The 18,231-nt window shown below is 35.3% G+C and overlaps 1 protein-coding gene across 3 annotated transcripts in view; it reads right to left on the bottom strand.

Moving 5' to 3' along the window:
- Positions 1–18,231, bottom strand: part of OCA2 (OCA2 melanosomal transmembrane protein) — a 243,910-nt gene that overhangs the window by 82,033 nt on the left and 143,646 nt on the right. For all 3 annotated transcript variants that reach the window (XM_070750932.1, XM_070750931.1, XM_070750930.1), the window contains exons 16-18: positions 14,233–14,380; positions 11,956–12,013; positions 7,625–7,733 (exon numbers count right to left, since the gene is read on the bottom strand). In XM_070750932.1, coding sequence (XP_070607033.1) covers positions 7,625–7,733; positions 11,956–12,013; positions 14,233–14,380 — 315 coding nt within the window. The remainder of the gene's footprint in view (positions 1–7,624; positions 7,734–11,955; positions 12,014–14,232; positions 14,381–18,231) is intronic.

Here is an 18,231-nt window from a genome sequence, read left to right as displayed (position 1 = left end):
ATAAAAATGGAGAGAGCAGCAAATAACCAAGGCAAAATATCAGCAAATAGCCCGAGCCTATAAAGAAGAAGTGAGGAAAGCTAAGACTGACAACGAACAAAGGCTTGTAACAAAAGTTAAAAAAAATAACCAAAAATGTTTTTCCAACATGTTAAAAATAAGAAAAAAGTCAAAGAAACAATTGGTCCATTGCTGCAAGAAAGTGGCAAGAAGGTGACAAGCAACAGGGAGAAGGCAAAACTACTTAAATTGGTTTTTTTGCATCTGTCTTTATACAAAGAGAAAAAAATCAATCCGATCTATCAAAAACAGCACCACAAAAAACAGATTAGGAACACAAGTTAAAATAGGGAAGAAAATGGTAAAGGAACACCTGTCTGCCCTAGATGAGTTCAAATCACCAGGACCGAATGGATTATACTCCAAAGTTCTGAAGGAACTGGCAGATGAGATCTCAGAAAGATCCTAGAGCACCAGGGAACTGCCAGAGACTAGAAAAGAGCTGATGTAGTTCCCATCTTCAAAAAGGGGTAAAAAGTAGATCCACTGCAGACCTATCAGCCTGACCTCAATACCAAGGAAGATTCTGGAAAAGATAATCAAGCAATGAATCAGCGAACACCTAGAAGCAAACAAAGTAATAACCAAAAGCCGACATGGGTTTGTCAGAAACCGATCATGCCAGGCTAATGTTATTGCATTCTTTGACAAAGTGACAAAATTAGTGGACCAGAGAAATGTTGTCTCTATAATTTACTTGGACTCCAGTAAGGCATTTGATAAAATAGACCATAAGCTACTACAATAAAAAGTAGAAAAATGTGAGGGTTAGACAGCATCACCATCAGAGGGCTGACAAACTGTACTCAATGTATAGTACTCAGTGGAACTGCATCTACACGTAGGGAAGTATGCAGTGGAGTACCTCAAGGCTCTGTTTTAGGCCCGGTACTCTTCAATATCAATGACTTGGACGAGGGGGTAAAAGGGGAATTCATCAAATTTTCAGGAGACACCAAGCTGGCAGTAATTACCAACTTTCCAGAAGATAGACTCAAGATACAAAAGAATCTTGACAGACCTGAACTTTGAGATGCTGCAATGGTCTTAAGTGTGCCAAACAGTCATAAGTCAGTTTTTTCAGTGCTGTTGTAACTTTGAACAGTCACTAAAGGAACTGTTGTAACTGATCAGTGTGATTTTTTTAAAAATCCGCTTTAGTAAAGGAAAGTGAATCAGTTTTTACATGAGGTATAGAACAAAATGCAATAATACTTGACTTTGTTTTCCTGTGACTGTCAATTTTGCTACATTGTCCTTATAGTAATTAGGACCTTCACTGTAAAATATAATTGCTTGTGCTTGCAGGCACAGTTAAAAGAAACATTATGGTGTCAACAGGTTGTAAGGTTATACTGCTACACAACAGACTATATTTACCCATGAGATCATTGAAAAGTGCAACACAAGGTTTTCCTGTGCAGACTTTGCACTCTATAATCTCCTAAAATATTATTTTTCCCTATTGGGGGGAAGGGGACAAAAGTAGCTTTAGAAAGGCAAAATGGGAGAGAAACATTCTCATACTAAGCTCAAGGCTGAATTCAAATCTCAGCAGTCTAATTCAAGCAAGGGTTTCAAGAAGAATAACAAATTTCAAATAACACATAGATTTGCTTCCCAATTAAATATATATCCCCTTCTAACTCCCACTCATCTCTTTGAATCTCATGAACTGAATTTTCTTTTGCCTACTCATCCAGAAACAAAAGAAAGCCTTATTAATGAAAAAGTAGAAAACAAGGACAGTAAGAGTTACCACGTGAAGCAACTAATTATTATTTATTTTATTTATTCGATTTTTTTTATGGCGCCCTTCTCCTTAAGATTCAGGGTGGCTTACAACATGTTAACAATAGCACTTTTTAACAGAGCCAGCATATTGCCCCCACAATCTGGTCCCCCATTTTACCCACCTCGGAAGGATGGACGGCTGAGTCAACCTTGAGCCGATGATGAGATTTGAACTGCTGACCTACAGATCTACAGTCAGCTTTAGTGGCCCGCAATACTTCACTCTACCTGCTGTGCCTCCTCGGCTCTTAAATTAAATAAAGATGCACAGAAACTTTGATGCACATCTGTCTTGTCGGGAAATAAACAGCTTACTTGGAAAGTAACATCCTGATCAAACTTACATGTAAATTAATGTCACCCACTGAAAGAACCAGCATGGTTAAGGTATTGGACCAAGAGCAGAAGGACCCAAATTCCAGTTATCCTTTGACCATGTAAACTAGTTGGGTAACTTTCTATCAATCTTAGTCTAGGAAATTGAAAAACAAGCACCTGTGTATCCCTTCTGCAATATTGCCACGGAAACCATGTGGACCTGTCCATGAATCATCAGGCATTAAGACTAATTAAAAAAAAGAAAAAGAAAATTTGGGAAATTTATTTAACCTGGGCTTGACTTGGTCTATTATCTGATCTACTGGTAGCATACTGGTAGTTTCCAGAAATGTAAAAGGGTTCAGAATAAATATCATTAGCTTCTTTTTGAAATATTTTGAGTAGTCATATTCTTGGGGTTTCAGATTAATAACTTCCATTTGCTTATATGGGCAAGGAAGATAAAGTACAGAAATCTGACAATTTCTTCGTGCAACTCATACAACTCATATGTTTATTGGACATTATGACATAATCACGTAATTTTTGCTAGGATGTCGTGGCACAGAAGTAGGTTGGTTACAAAGGCCAATTATTGAAGAAGTTCAGCAGCAATTCTGTACTTTTTTCTTGCTAAGACATGTTGTTCTTTGGAAACCAATCTCATTCTGTCTGCAATGAATATGAAAAAAAATGGCATGCAGAGGTATGTGTTTCTCATAACAAATATTCTTAGCCATACGTCAAAATAGTTTAAAATATATGTCCCAATTTTACCTTACAAATAATGCAGAGTAGGTAACAATATAAAATATAGACCCAAACATTGAAGTCATTTTAATAAGGACAAGCTAATACAGCTCTCACTATTCCTCATTTTGAAATTTCAGAAGTAATTTCAAGTTGAGCACAGGAGACACCCAAGAGTAATGTAAACATTTTATCATTGCTAGACAGGGCTTCAAGAAAAGGTCACACATGGCTACTTTGCAATCAGTCTATTATGTTCATTCATTTAACTGTGGGGAATTACTGCAAAATCTAACCAACCTGCATGGCTGTCCAAGCAGCAACAAAACTGAAAAAGAAAAAGCACTTACATGTGCAAATCCTGCCATTTTGTACTTGTTTGCTTATTAAGATACAATATCCCCTGTGCTCTGCATAATGCATTGAGTGTCCTTCGTTTAAGGCAGGGACTGTGCCAAAGGGACTCTATTGTTGCTCTTTCCAATTAGAATGGTTAATTTCTCCAGTTTTCTTAGGTAAATAAATCAATAAATATGCCAACTGAGAGGGGCGTGGCCACGAGCCATCACAACACGGAGTTCCACGCGCTCTGCTGGAGAATCCTAATATCTGTGTCACCTGGGGACCTGGTTCAATCAGAACCAGGTCAGAACCAATGAATATGCCAACTGCTTTCTGAAGAAATAACAATAAAGCCAGAAACTACTAATCTGAATAATTCAAACTAATGTTACATATTTTAAAAGGGAAAAGGGCCACACTGACTTCACCAGCCATTCCAAGGGTCTGATATCAGTCTTCAATCCCCATGCCAATTTTATTTTATTTATTTATTATTTATTTATTTATTTATTTATTTATTTATTTGTCATACAAATCTAGTATTGTCTTGTAGTATGTTTAACATAATATAAGTATAAAGTAGAGATAGAAAAGATAAAAAGACATTAGGACAGGAACGGTAGACACAAAGGTGCACTTATGCATGCCCCTTACAGACCTCTTAGAAAAGGGGAGAGGTCTATTGTAGATAATGTAAGGTTGAAGATTTGGGGATTTGGGGAAGAAACATCAGAGTCCGGTAGTGAATTCCAGGCGTTGACCAATGTATTGCTGAAATTGTATTTTCTGCAGTCTAGTTTGGAGCGATTTACATTTAGTTTGTATCTGTTGCATGCTCTTGTGTTGTTGTTGTTAAGGAAGAAGTAGTCGCTAACAGGGAGTACATTGTGATGTATGATTTTATGAACAATAGTTAAATCAGTTTGGAGGTGGCGTAGCTGTAGATTTTCTAAATCTAGCTGTAGATTTTCTAGTATTTGAAGTCAGGAGGAGTAGGGTAATCTGTTGCATGAGGAGTGGAGGACTCTTCTTGTGAAGTATTTCTGGTCTCCTTCAATTGTATTAATGTCTGTTATGCATTGGCAGAGCCTGGTCTTGACACTCTTTTGGAAGACCAGAAGAAGGCAACTTGCTTCACCTTGGTGAGGTAGGGTATAACATGTTCTAAAGGGCAAGGCAGTGATGAAATCCATTTTTTTACTACTGGTTCTATGGGTGTGGCTTGGTGGATTTGGTGTAGCTTGGTGGGCATGGCAGGGGAAGGATATTGCAAAATCTCCATTCCCACCCCACTCTGGGGCCAACCAGAGGTGGTATTTGCCAGTTTTCAAAACTACTCAGAATTTCTACTACCGGTTCTCCAGAACTTGTCAGAACCTGCTGAATTTCACTACTGGGGCAAGGTGAAAGCAAAAAGGCTCTCTTCTGGATCTTACCAGTCAAACTTCTTCAACTGGTTTCATGGGTTTTTTGGTATAATACATTTTCACTGAATATTTGTCTTTTGTGCAGAGCATAAATATTCACAGGAGACATAATGAAACATCCTTCATGTGACACAAGTCAATGTCATCTTTAAAATTTCACCATGAATGGCAGGCCTTATTTTATTATACCACAATATGTATTTCATCCTTCTTTCCTTGCTGAGACTTATACCAGTGACTATGATGTAGACTTTTTCCTAACACATTTTTTTTTAATTAGCAAAGGGCTTAGCAAAATTTGATGATCTGCAGTTTTCAAAAGTAATTACATTTTGATCCATGTATTGATTTGAAAATATGCAATTAGATAAGATGATTATCAAATCTAAAATAAATGCTTTTTTCCCCTCCCATTCCTATACTAAAGTTCTATTTCCTCTTTAAAATATGCATCAAGAAATGACAATTAATACTTTCATCACACTGCCCACTCTGCTGTCACTATCAGTAAAAAAGACTATTTTGCCACCACTTGCTTAAAGAAACTCATTTCCAATATGCAATCAGGTGTGTTTCAGCCTCACAGATATAATTCCCCCAATTTCTCTTAAATATCCTTTGCATTTACAAGTTTGTGAGAAGTCCCTGTTCTTCTAAAAAAAAAATAGTTCTCTGGGGGAAGAGAATGACTTTTAAATCAAATTAAAACTAGGATGTTGATAAGAGAAGTCAGATGGTAACTAGCTGCAGAGATGTTAAAAGAACTGCAAGCTTTGTAGAATTTTAAAGTATATTTAGTTTAAAACCTAAGACATAATGCTAATCTAGTATCTTTCCACCGATAGACTGAATTTAGTGATAACCAGGTGAATTACTTACCATAAATTTATTGAAAATTGGTTAACTAAACTAAAGTATTTCAATCTTGCTTTCTTGATTAAAAAAGTACTCAAAACTGCTAACAAAAATAATTAAAAATAAAACAACTTAAAACGTCTCCCGGGTTCAAATGTACTGTATGCCTCTATACTGCTAGCCCTGATGACCATGCTTTAGAATTGAAATATTTAACATATCCTATTGATCAGCAGTTATTAAAAGCTGCATTTCATTAAAAAATAAATGTAATACTTCTTTTGTAGCACTAAATATTGCAGGTGCTACTAAACATGTATCTCAAGGCTGGCAAACCATATAAAAATAAGCACACTTCCATGTTCTTAGGTACTGAGCTTGGATTTCACTCTGTTATTTTTGGCTTCTAAAAGCAGTTTATAAACTACAGCCCTCTATAAGCAGCTTACAGAGTCAGCATATTGCCCTCAACAATCTGGGTTCTCATTTTAACAACCTCAAAAGGATGGAAGGCTGAGTGAACCCTGAGCTGGTGACAACTGAAATTGCAGTAGTCAAAACTCATTGTCACTAATTGTGGGGAGGGATGTCCACTATTCTTGCATTGAGTAGGTGTGCATTGCAATCTGCATTATTTGCATAATGACATCATTATGCAAATGATGCAAATCACCCAATTTCTATCAATTTGCATTATTTGTATATTGGAATTTTTACCACTTGTTTAATTATTTAATTAAGCATATCAAGTTAATTGATGATGAAAACTGATACATTCCATGTAACACCCATGCTTGCCTCCAGAAGTTGTGAATGCTCCAACACTGGAAGTTTTTAAGATATTGGATAACCATCTGTCTGAAGTAGTGCAGGGTTTCCTGCCTAAGCAGGGGGTTGGACTCGAAGACCTCCAAGGTCCCTTCCAACATTGTTGTTGTTGTTGTTGTTTTTATTATTATTATTATTATTATTATTATTATTATTATTATTATTATATCCAGACATTTTATAAAGTAGTATACAAAATGTCTTCAATGCAGCCTATGGTACTTTTTTAGAAAAGATTGTTGAACAAAATCTACCTCTATTAAAAATCCATTCAAATCCATACCAAGAACTTTAGAAAAAGAATTTAATTTTCCATTTTAAAAAATGGTATAGCAATTGTGGCACTAGTAACGCAATATTTGTAATTTGTAAATTTACTGAAAGAGTAGTAGATCCTTGGAACAAACTTCCAGCAGACGTGGTTGGGAAATCCACAGTAACTGAATTTAAACATGCCTGGGATAAACATATATCCATTGTAAGATAAAATACAGGAAATAGTAAAAGGGCAGACTAGATGGACCATGAGGTCTTTTTCTGCCGTCAGTCTTCTATGTTTCTATGTTTCTATATTTCAATTATATTTTATATGATTAATTGCCAAAAACTCAGCAACAGGAAAAACCAGAGAGAATAGTTAAATCTTTTATAGTGCAATATAAGAAATGTATCATCACGCCTTCAACAAATAGGTAGATATACATATACACAAGTGCGCGCACGCACGCACACAGAAAACCCTGCATGGAACACTGCACTTAAATAGCAATAGCACTTAGACTTATATACCACTTGACAATGCTTTATAGACCTCTATAACCAGTTTACAGAGTCAGCATATTGCCCTCAACAATCTGGGTTCTCATTTTAATGGCCTCAAAAGGATGGAAGGCTGAGTGAGCCCTGAGCTGGTGAGAATTGAACAGCCAAACTGCCGGCAGCCGGCAGTCAGTAGAAGTAGCCTGCAGTAGTGCATTCTAACCACTGTGCCACCACAGTTCTTGGGGTATTAGGCACAAAAATCAGGACCATTTGTAATGTTGCAGCATAGAGGTATTCATTCAAGCCCATACAAAAGAATCTGGTCAACAACAGTTCAACACTAAATTGGCCAATGATCAGGGTCAATGGAATTCAGGAGGGGTAAGACTTGGAGTGCTTGTGATTAACAATGCACCTAACTCTGCCTGCTCTTTCCTACAAAAGTAGAATATATTTAAATACCAATAAATAATCCAAATGGAGCTTACCAAGATCTAAATGAATTCCTGGAACGAATGAATTGAGAAAGAACATGAGAATAACAATTCCTAAAACCATCAGGCATTTGATGAGAAGCAACTTGTCTGTTATTCTGTGCTGTTCAAAAGAGAAAGTAAATGAGTCAAGTGGAAATCATCTTCAAATATCCAGCTTCGTTCTAGCATGTTTCCCAAGTCAAAACCAAATATGATTGTAATATATGTTTTCATTAAAATGTCAGGGGAAACATCTAAAGCATGAAAACAATTCTTTTAAATTTAGAATGAAACACATTTGGATTTTAGAGAGTTGAATTACATTTGCAAGTAGAACCCAGTTGACAATCTTGGGAACAGCAGCAAGTCTTTCGTCTCAGTTGAAGAAGTTTTCATTTTAATCATACAAATAAAATCAGATCTCATGTGTTTTTTTTCTTATAGTAGGAACAGAAACACCAGAATGAAAGTCCCTTAATAATGTTTAGCTACCAGGGGCTACACATTCCAGGACTAACCAGCCTTTCAACCGTTACTATGTCAGGCTACTGACAAATGGCGTTATTTATGATTAAAATACAGGTAGACCACTGTATTTTTCTTCTACTTTTACTCATTTATAGACCCTCACTTTAGGAAACTATCTGTATTCAAGATCTGGGTAACTTTTAAAAATGAGAAAAACATAAATTTGCAGTGGAATCTTTATTCCTAACCTTCCATTGCAGGAAGATCTGCAAGAAATTGATAACAGCATTAAGCTAAAATGTTAAGAATACTATACATCAAATCAGATTAGAAGAGAGTTTACCACATATCTCTAGGCATTCTTTTCCAGAAGCTCTGAAGAAGCTACCATGTTCTCTGTGTAGAACACTAATTCATAAAGCAGTTTTGAGAACTTCTTTAATTCAAAAGGATTGGATTCTCTTTCCATTTACATAATCGAATCAGATATGTTATTAAAACATTTTCAAATAAATATTAGCTAATGGAAATAAAAGATGGTTCACAAACTAAGATGAATTAATTCTTTAGCATTCTGTAATATCTTAGAAGCGGTTCAGAAATAGTGCTTCAGAACATATGAGTGGATTTTTGTACAGACAAGCAATTCTGGAAATAGATGCAGCTGCTTTAATTAGTCATAACCATGCAGCAGGCAGAGTTCCCATCCGAATTATATATTGCAAAACTCTATCAGCCATTAGATCTCATCATTAGCTATGTTATTTTATCTCTACAAGCTATGGAACTATTTTTACTAACAACCCATGTATGACCGTTCAAGTGTGGCTCATCTAACTATGACATGCTTGCCTGCATCACCAGAATTGCGACAATTTTTTTAAAAGAAAAATTTTCAAATGGCCCAATGTGGACTCAATGTAGCTCTCCACAAAGCCGTTACTGCTATCAAAAGTGGATCTGCAGACATGGATCTTTGACTATTGGTTAAGAGTATCCTTTTTATCAGTTGTGGGTTCCAAAACCCATTGCTACTGGTGCTCGCATGTGCATGTACCACTTCTGCACATGTGCAGAAGCATCCCGGGTGGGTGGGTGGAGCCTCCCATCACTGCAGCAGAACCAGGCTGAACCAGGACCAACCCACCACTGCTTTTGCTGTTTACGGCTATCCACAGTGACATCCACCTGATAATTTCTTCACAAGATAGAAAAGATCTATATAGCAGAAAATGCAGCATTATAGTATTTTTCCATAAAATCTTTTAGCATTAGATTTTCATCCATCTAACTTGGCAGAAAGGCAATGCATTATAGCTATGGTTAAATCTTCTCTGAGGTATATATTTTAGAAGGCTAATCAGCATCATCCCAGCCAGATATTTTGATTAACTAAAGTATCAAAAGTTAGAAGAAACTTATTACTACCATATTTCTAAATACTGAAAGTCTAATTGAGCAATTTTAAGGAAAGCTTAAAGGAATGTGATATGCAGTCCAGCTTTGTCCGTGCAAAATGAGGGTCACTTTCTTTTATATTGTGCTTTTTATAAAAGTATATGTGCTTGCTTTGTCAATTTGTCTTTTAATCAAATTCCCAAGAAACTCAATTTTCTCACTAGTTATTGTCTGCTGAATGTTTTTAATGTTTCTTATCAATTTATATTGTGTTTTTATATTGTTGTTAGACACACAGAGTTGCTTGGCAGTGTGATGGGTAGCATATAAATATAATAAAAAATAATAAAAAGTAGAAATCATCCTGGGGCAGATAGATATTTTTGCAGAGAGAAGGGTGGGGATTTGGCTAGCAAGTAACAGAAAGCAAATACTGCATACTCCAAAGATCTAACGAACTCGCTGAAATTTATTCTCCTCAGTTCCTTGAGTGTTCAAAGACAATGTAAAACATAAACAGACACTACCTCATCAGTCCAAATAAAGAACTAGAAGTAATGTTCAATATCAAACGTCTAATCAAGGTGATAAACTGATCTGTCAGCAACAGTTTGAGACTTGTTCTCTGGCCTAAATAAGTCTTCCAATCTCAGTTATGCGTATATAAGCAACTTCTTAGTGTGTAATTTTTGACCTCTTGTTTCCTTCTGGAAAAAGGAATGAGCCTAGGCCAGTGATGGTGAACCTATGGCATGGGTACCACAAGTGGCACGCGGAGTCAAATCTGCTGGCATATGAGCTGTTGCACTGTGTGCCGGACAGCTGATTTTTGGCTTGCACAGAGGCTCTTGGAGGGTGTTTTTGGCTTCCAAAGAGCCTTTGGGAGGATGGCATTTTTACCCTCCCCCTAGCTCCAGGAAAGCTTTTGGAGCCTGGGGAGCGTGAAACATGAGCTTACTGGGCCCACTAGAAGTTGGGAAACAGGTCATTTCTGGCCTCCAGAGAGCCTCCGGGGGACCGAGGAAGCTGTTTTCACTCTCCCCAGGCATTGAATTATGGATGTGGGCACTCGCGCATGTGCAATAGCACGCTCTTTTGGCACCCGAGGCAAAAAAGGTTCGGCATCACTGGCCTAGGCAATGAGCTGAGTTTCAGCCAGACAGCATAGAAGTGTTGGGGTATTGTGGTACTTTCTATTCGTTGTCCTCTGGCAATTGCTGCCTCCCTCAACATTCTTGCCCCAAACCTCACATCTGTTCCTATTAGGCACAAAAGATCAGATCCACACATGAAGGTCCAATTAAACTGATTTATTCCTACTTATGCCTATGTACAGGAATATTGTCATCTAATGGAGTAATGTCACCTGCTTGGAGTTAGATAACGGGTCAACACAATTCAAGGGAGGTTGGACTTTGTTTGTTTGTTTGTTTGTTTGTTTATTTATTAGATTTGTATGCCGCCCCTCTCCGTAGACTCAGGGCAGCAAACAACAATAATGAAACAACATGTAACAAATGTAATATTTAAAATATTTAAAATAATTTTTAAAAAACCCTTATTTAAAAAACCAAACATACACACAAGCATACCATGCATAAATTGTAAAGGCCTAGGGGGAAGGGAATATCTCAGTTCCCCCATGCCTGACGACAAAGGTGGGTTTTAAGGAGCTTACGAAAGGCGAGGAGGGTGGGGGCAATTCTGATCTCTGGTGGGAGTTGGTTCCAGAGGGTCGGGGCCGCCACAGAGAAGGCTCTTCCCCTGGGTCCCGCCAAACAACATTGTTTAGTCAACGGGACCCAGAGAAGGCCAACTCTGTGGGACCTAACTGGTTACTGGGATTTGTGCTTATGATTATGTAGGGATTCTAGACTGGTACCTCTTTTAACTCTGCCCTGGGTTGTTTCATCAAAACAGCATTTAAATATAACAGGCACTGATGTGCTGTGTGGTTTAGTTAAATGGAAAGTAGTATTTTTTCTTCACCCTTAAATATTACTCAGTTTTGGTTTTATTGCTTGTATTCTCAGAAGTTGATTTCTGTAACATAATTGTATTGTTTTATTGTTATCTGTTTTGTTCCTTCCTCTTAATGACTTTTGTTTTTAATGTTTTATAATTTTATTTTATACTTTATTGAGATTTTACTGAGATTGACCCTAATAAAGAAATTACATTACAATTGCATAATGGAACTAGCTCTTCTGAAATGTAAAGCAACAAACCAGTTTCTATTTCAGACAAAGATAGTCTTGTGAAGTAAAAGAAAGTGTTCCAAAATACCTTTAGTTATTTATATATGACCTAAGGGAGAGCACGCATATGCGCATTTCAGGCTCAAAATAAATTTCCCCAATTATTTTTGTGGCCTTGGCAGATTTCATAATAGAATAATTTGTGCATTTGCATTGTTCTCAATGTTAAGAAAAGTAAAACATTATAGATGTAGGCGAACATTTCTCAGAATTGTTTACCTTTTTTTGCAGTTCCTGTATATTAGTTTCCCAGTTTTTGTCTTCTTGTGAGATTTGTCTGAAATATAATATATATATATATATAACCATAATAATAGAAAAATAACTTAGATCATTATTTTAGTGGTAATTATATTTAATATTTATGTTCCATATCCATTTACCATTAAGTAACATAACATATTTTATATAATACTTAACAATATTATATTCCAAAAATTGGAATTTCTCCATATTTCCAAAGAATCTGGAATGCAAATGCTAAGTGTGATGGATCAAACAGATTCAACCCTTCACATAATTTCTTTTCAACAATCCATGAATTTTAAAACAGTGAATATCAACAGAATTTCTTGAGCTATTAAGTTGCTCTTAAAATATTTGTACTTGGGGATAACAAAATTAAAAGATCCAGGAATATAATTCTGAGCAATTGCTTCATTTAGAATGGTCCTAGACTGCCACATAATAGAAAATTCAGATTTACCTCTATAGCAGGTAAATTTATAACAATTGCAGAATTCCTATTGAAGTATATAATATTGATATGTTTTTTAAAAAACATCTCATTTGTATTTAATGTGTTTAAATAAAAATATTTTGGGGTTTATTTTTTGTTGTTGCTTTTTTATCACATTAAGTCTCTCAAACCAGATTTCATCCTGCACCTTGACTTCTGTTTGTCAATCCACTTTATACCATAGCTAAATATTCTCAGGTCAATTTCCTCTTTCTCTAGATCTGATTTGGAGGTACACAGGGCTTAGTACATAACAGCTTAGTGCATCACTTCCACATATATGAAGATAATCACCTTGAAAATCTGCTGATAGATCTTTGGTGAAGAGTTATTTACTATATATATGATTGCCTATTCACAGCCTGGTAAGGATGCAGAAGACAGTGGATTAATATCCAACTATCTGCATATTTCTTGGTTTCCTGGGAAATGGGCAAGCAACCCATTATTTGACAACTGACTTTTGAAAGAAAATACAGATTACTCTAAATATGAGAGTTAAATGAGGCTCTAAAAATAAAAGTAGTCTAGATACTGAGATTTCCATAACTTTATCCATTATTTCTCAAGCTCAGTAAAATGTGTTGATTTTTATCCCTTGGCAGGAGAATTCTCGAAAATGAAGTCCACATATCTAATTCTGGAAACCTGGAGTCCTAACACTTTCACTTTTAATAAAGTTAAAGAAGATTCAGTGTAGGTCTTGTTTTCAATAAGACTGGCTATCAAGAACCTGATAGCTCTGAGCAGAGTCAGGTTACAAGCGGTGTGCCACAAGGGTCTGTTCTGGGTCCTATTCTTTTTAATATGTTTGTGAGTGACATAGGGGAAGGTTTGGTAGGGAAGGTTTGCCTATTTGCCGATGACTCTAAAGTGTGCAATAGGGTTGATATTCCTGGAGGCGTCTGTAATATGGTAAATGATTTAGCTTTACTAGATAAATGGTCAAAGCAATGGAAACTGCAGTTTAATGTTTCCAAATGTAAAATAATGCACTTGGGGGAAAAGAATCCTCAATCTGAGTATTATATTTGCAGTTCTGTGTTAGCAAATACTTCAGAAGAAAAGGATTTAGGGGTAGTGATTTCTGACAGTCTCAAAATGGGTGAACAATGCAGTCAGGCGGTAGGGAAAGCAAGTAGGATGCTTGGCTGCATAGCTAGAGGTATAACAAGCAGGAAGAGGGAGATTATGATCCCGCTATATAGAATGCTGATGAGACCACATTTGGAATACTGTGTTCAGTTCTGGAGACCTCACCTACAAAAAGATATTGACAAAATTGAATGGGTCCAAAGACAGGCTACAAGAATGGTGGAAGGTCTTAAGCATAAAACATATCAGGAAAGACTTAATGAACTCAATCTGTATAGTCTGGAGGACAGAAGGAAAAGGGGGAACATGATCGAAACATTTAAATATATTAAAGGGTTAAATAAGGTCCAGGAGGGAAGTGTTTTTAATAGGAAAGTGAACACAAGAACAAGGGGACACAATCTGAAGTTAGTTGGGGGAAAGATCAAAAGCAACATGAGAAAATATTATTTTACTGAAAGAGTTGTAGATCCTTGGAACAAACTTTCAGCAGACGTGGTAGATAAATCCACAGTAACTGAATTTAAACATGCCTGGGATAAACATGGATCCATCCTAAGATAAAACACAGGAAATAGTATAAGGGCAGACTAGATGGACCAGGAGGTCTTTTTCTGCCGTTAGACTTCTATGTTTCTATGTTTCTATGAACCTGATGTTACCTGTGGAAAGTTTTGAGCTTTTTCCTGAGCAAGAACTCTAGAGTTCTAACTTTTTGCCTTAAGAGGCACTTCACAGCTGTTTCTTCTCTGCTTGCGGGGTTAATTCTCTGGGCTGTCACCTTCCAAACATGGATTTCATGTTTCAGTTCTAAAAAGAAATAAAATTATTTAGCTGAGTGTGACAATATGGCACATTTCAATTTTCCTAGTCACAATGGATGTATATATGATGTCTCTGGCCAAAAATCTGCAACACTACAACCAAGTCAGACACTGCCATTCTTTGATTTATTTATTTTTTAAATACCCAATTTTCTTTCTTGCTGTAATTGCTTGAGAGGTGGGAGGCATTGATTAAAAATCTTTGTAATCCTATGTCATGGTCTCTTGTTTAGTGTGAATACACCCTAAATAAGAAATTGGTCAGGGAATTGTACCGGAAAAATAAAAGGCGCACTAGTTGATACAATCCTACATCTCCAAGTGACACTGAATAATAACTGCTAAGAAATGGATGCAAAGCAAATTAAGATAATATTTTATAGATGCTAAATATTATTAGTTCCAGGAGAAAATCAGGTGGTTTGCGGATCTCTATTGACACAATATTATTTTTTCCCAGAAGGGAAAAAACAATAGTGCATGAAATCATGGAAATGGAACTTGGTTCCAAAGCAATCACCAATCATTTTATGTATTCATTAGAAAGTTTACTTTACAAATATTAAGGTTTACTGCAAAAATCACAAATGCACTCATTCAAGTGAACCACTCTAATTATGTTAGAAACTGAAAGAGGTTTGGTGTAGATAAAACTGCACAACAGATTAGAGTGTTTTTAGTATTTAGGTACTGTGATTGGCTTTTTGTTCATTTATATACTTAAATCTTATTCTTAGATATGTTAAATATTCATAAAATGTTATTTATAGCTATGCCAATTTTTATAATTAGTTTATGTAGAGAGCATTGAAAATGTGAAATTTATTCAACATTTAAATCCTATTCTTTCTGTTGGCACCAGATCTTTTTGATATATAAAAGATTAATGTACAGTTAAGTTGAATCTTGAAGCCTTTTGGCTAAGCATTAAATATTGTATAATACACTGTCAATATAACATCCTGGTATTTAAACTTTTGATTTGAACCCTGAGTTCATTTTAAGAAATTACTTGTACTACACCATTTCGAACCTTAAAACATATCTAACGTAGAAATGATCATTTCTATTTTTTGAAAATATTTCAATCAGAAGCTAAGCTAGAATATAACTTATCATGAATTGTTGTGATGGACTATGACAACTATAAGCCACTGATGATGAAACTTTTTTTCTTGGGTGCCAAAAGAGCATGTGTACATGCTATCATGCATGCACAAGTGCCCACACCCATAATTCAATACCTGGCGAGAGCAAAAACAGCTTCCCCCACCCACTAAACACCCTCTGGAGGCTGGAAATAGCCTGTTTCTCGACTTCTGGTGGGCCCAAAAGGTTCGTGTTTCGCCCTCCCCAGGCTCCAAAGGCTTTCCTAGAGCTGGGGGGAAATAAAAATGCCCTCCCCATCCCCCTGCAGGTTCTCCGGAAGCCAAAAATGCCATCCCAGAGCCTCTCTGTGAGCCAAAAATCAGCTGGCCAGCAATGGTTTGCGTGCCAGCAGATATGGCTCTGGGTGCCACCTGTGGCACCCGTGCCATAGGTTTACCATCACTGCTATATGCTTTTTTTTTTTTTTTATCAATTTTTTTATTATTTTTCATAAAACAGACATACAGACATACAAACATTAAACATAAAATGGGGATGTATTTCCCCGCTTCTTTTGAAAGTATACATTCAAATAGAAAAAAGAATACATAATCAAACATTTGTTAAATGTTAAAAAGTCTAGTAAAAAATTTTCAAATCTTAAATGCAATATTAGTACGGTATAAGTAAAAATGCTTAATATATTGTTTATGGGTAATATATTCATCTAATCAAACATTTAAACAAATCTCAATTACTAAACATACATAAAACAAAATTTTTAATATATCGCTTGTGAGTAAACTACTATATCAAAATCATCAACAAATACATCTAATATTGTTATTACCTAAATAAAAACAGATCTATCTCTTATTTTTTCTTATCTAACCATTTATATATGTTGTTCCATGTTTCATAAAATTTTGTATCTTCTTGATCGTTTAATCGTCTTGTCATCATATCCATTTCAGCGCAATCTAATATTTTAGCTATAACTTCTTCTTTCTTGGGGATTTCCTCCCCCTTCCAGTTTTGCGCATATATTATTCTAGCCGCAGTTAATATGTGTATGATTAAGTAAAGAGTTTCCTTCTTATAAGTCTGATTAGTAATTCCTAATAAGTAAAATTCCGGGGTGTTATCTATATCATGTTTTAATATTTCTTTTAATATCTTCTCAATCATCTTCCAATAAATTTTAGCTTTACCACATGTCCACCATTGATGGTAATAAGTTCCTATATCTTTCTTGCATTTCCAACACAGTGGGGATGTTTTAGGAAACATTTTTGCTATCCTGTTTGGTGGGAGGTGCCATCTATAAAACATTTTAATTTGGTTTTCTTTTAATGAAACTGACTTGGTCATTTTCCAATTATTAATCCAGACTTTTTCCCAAGTATCTATATCTATTTCCTTACCTATATTTCTGCACCATCTTATCATGGTATCTTTTAGAGTCAACTCTATATTTTTGTGAGCGATAAGAAATTTATATATTTTCCCTATCATTTTTACTGAATTAGTAATAATTAAATGACTTAGCAAATTCTTACTTTTATTAAAAGTGTAAAGAGTTATATCCTTCTGGTATCTGGATCGAATCTGGGCATAATGCCACCAATCTATTATTATCCCTTCTTCTTGTAGTTTATTCCTAGGCTTTAGCTTTATCTGATCATTTAATAATTCTTTATATCTATAAAATATTTTCGTGTCTTTTATAGATTTTGGATGTGTTATTGCTTCTAGGGGGGCTATCCATTCTGGAACATTTAAGAAGTGATTTTTCTTTATGTCCTTCCAAACCTCTAGTAAATACTTCCTTAATGTGTGTCTTTTAAAATATGAGTGATTTTTTTCCTTGTCATACCATATAAATGCCAGCATAAGATCATGTCCTTCTAAATTTAATATTCTTTTATTCTCTAAAATTATCCAATCTTTAATCCATGTTAAGGCGGCGGCCTGGTAATATAATTTCCAGTTTGGAAGACCAAATCCTCCTCTTTCTTTAATGTCTTCCAAACAATTTATTTTTATCCTTGCTTTTTTCCCTTGCCATATAAATTTTTTAACTAAGTTTGTCAAAGTTTTAAAAAAAGTTCCCCCTGGGTTTATTGGAATTACCTGAAAGAGAAATAGAACCTTAGGCAGAATATTCATCTTGATTGTGGCAATTCTTCCTAAAAATGATATTTTCAGGTTATTCCATGTTTCTAAATCTTTTTTAATTTCTGATAATAATTTTATGTAGTTATCATTTTTTAATGTTATTGTTTTCGCTGTTAAATTTATTCCTAAATATTTTACTTTCTTTACGGTTTTTATTCCAGAAATATTTTCTAATTTAGTTTCTTGTATTTTATTCATATTTTTAGTTAAGAAAGAAGTTTTGCTTTTATTTATCTTTAAACCTGCTACCTTTCCGTATTGTTCAATAGTTTGCAATAAAGAAGGAACAGTTGTTATCGGTTCTTCAATTATAAACGTTAAGTCATCTGCAAAAGCTTGGAGTTTGTAAGTTTCGTCTCCTATAGTAAAACCTTTTATTTCGGAATCCGCTCTTATTTTAATTAATAAAGTTTCAAGTGTCATAATAAATAACAATGGTGATATAGGACATCCTTGACGAACTCCCTTATTTATATCAAGTGCTTGTAATTGGTTATTATTTAATATTATCTTAGTCGTTTGTTTTGAGTATATAGTATCTATTAAATTAACAAATTTTGAGCCAAATCT

Source organism: Erythrolamprus reginae, chromosome 4 (genome assembly GCF_031021105.1).
Source record: "Erythrolamprus reginae isolate rEryReg1 chromosome 4, rEryReg1.hap1, whole genome shotgun sequence".
NCBI classification, from domain to species: Eukaryota; Metazoa; Chordata; class Lepidosauria; order Squamata; family Dipsadidae; genus Erythrolamprus; species Erythrolamprus reginae.
Note: the sequence above shows the minus strand (reverse complement) of the source record. Positions and strands in the feature narration are given on the sequence as shown.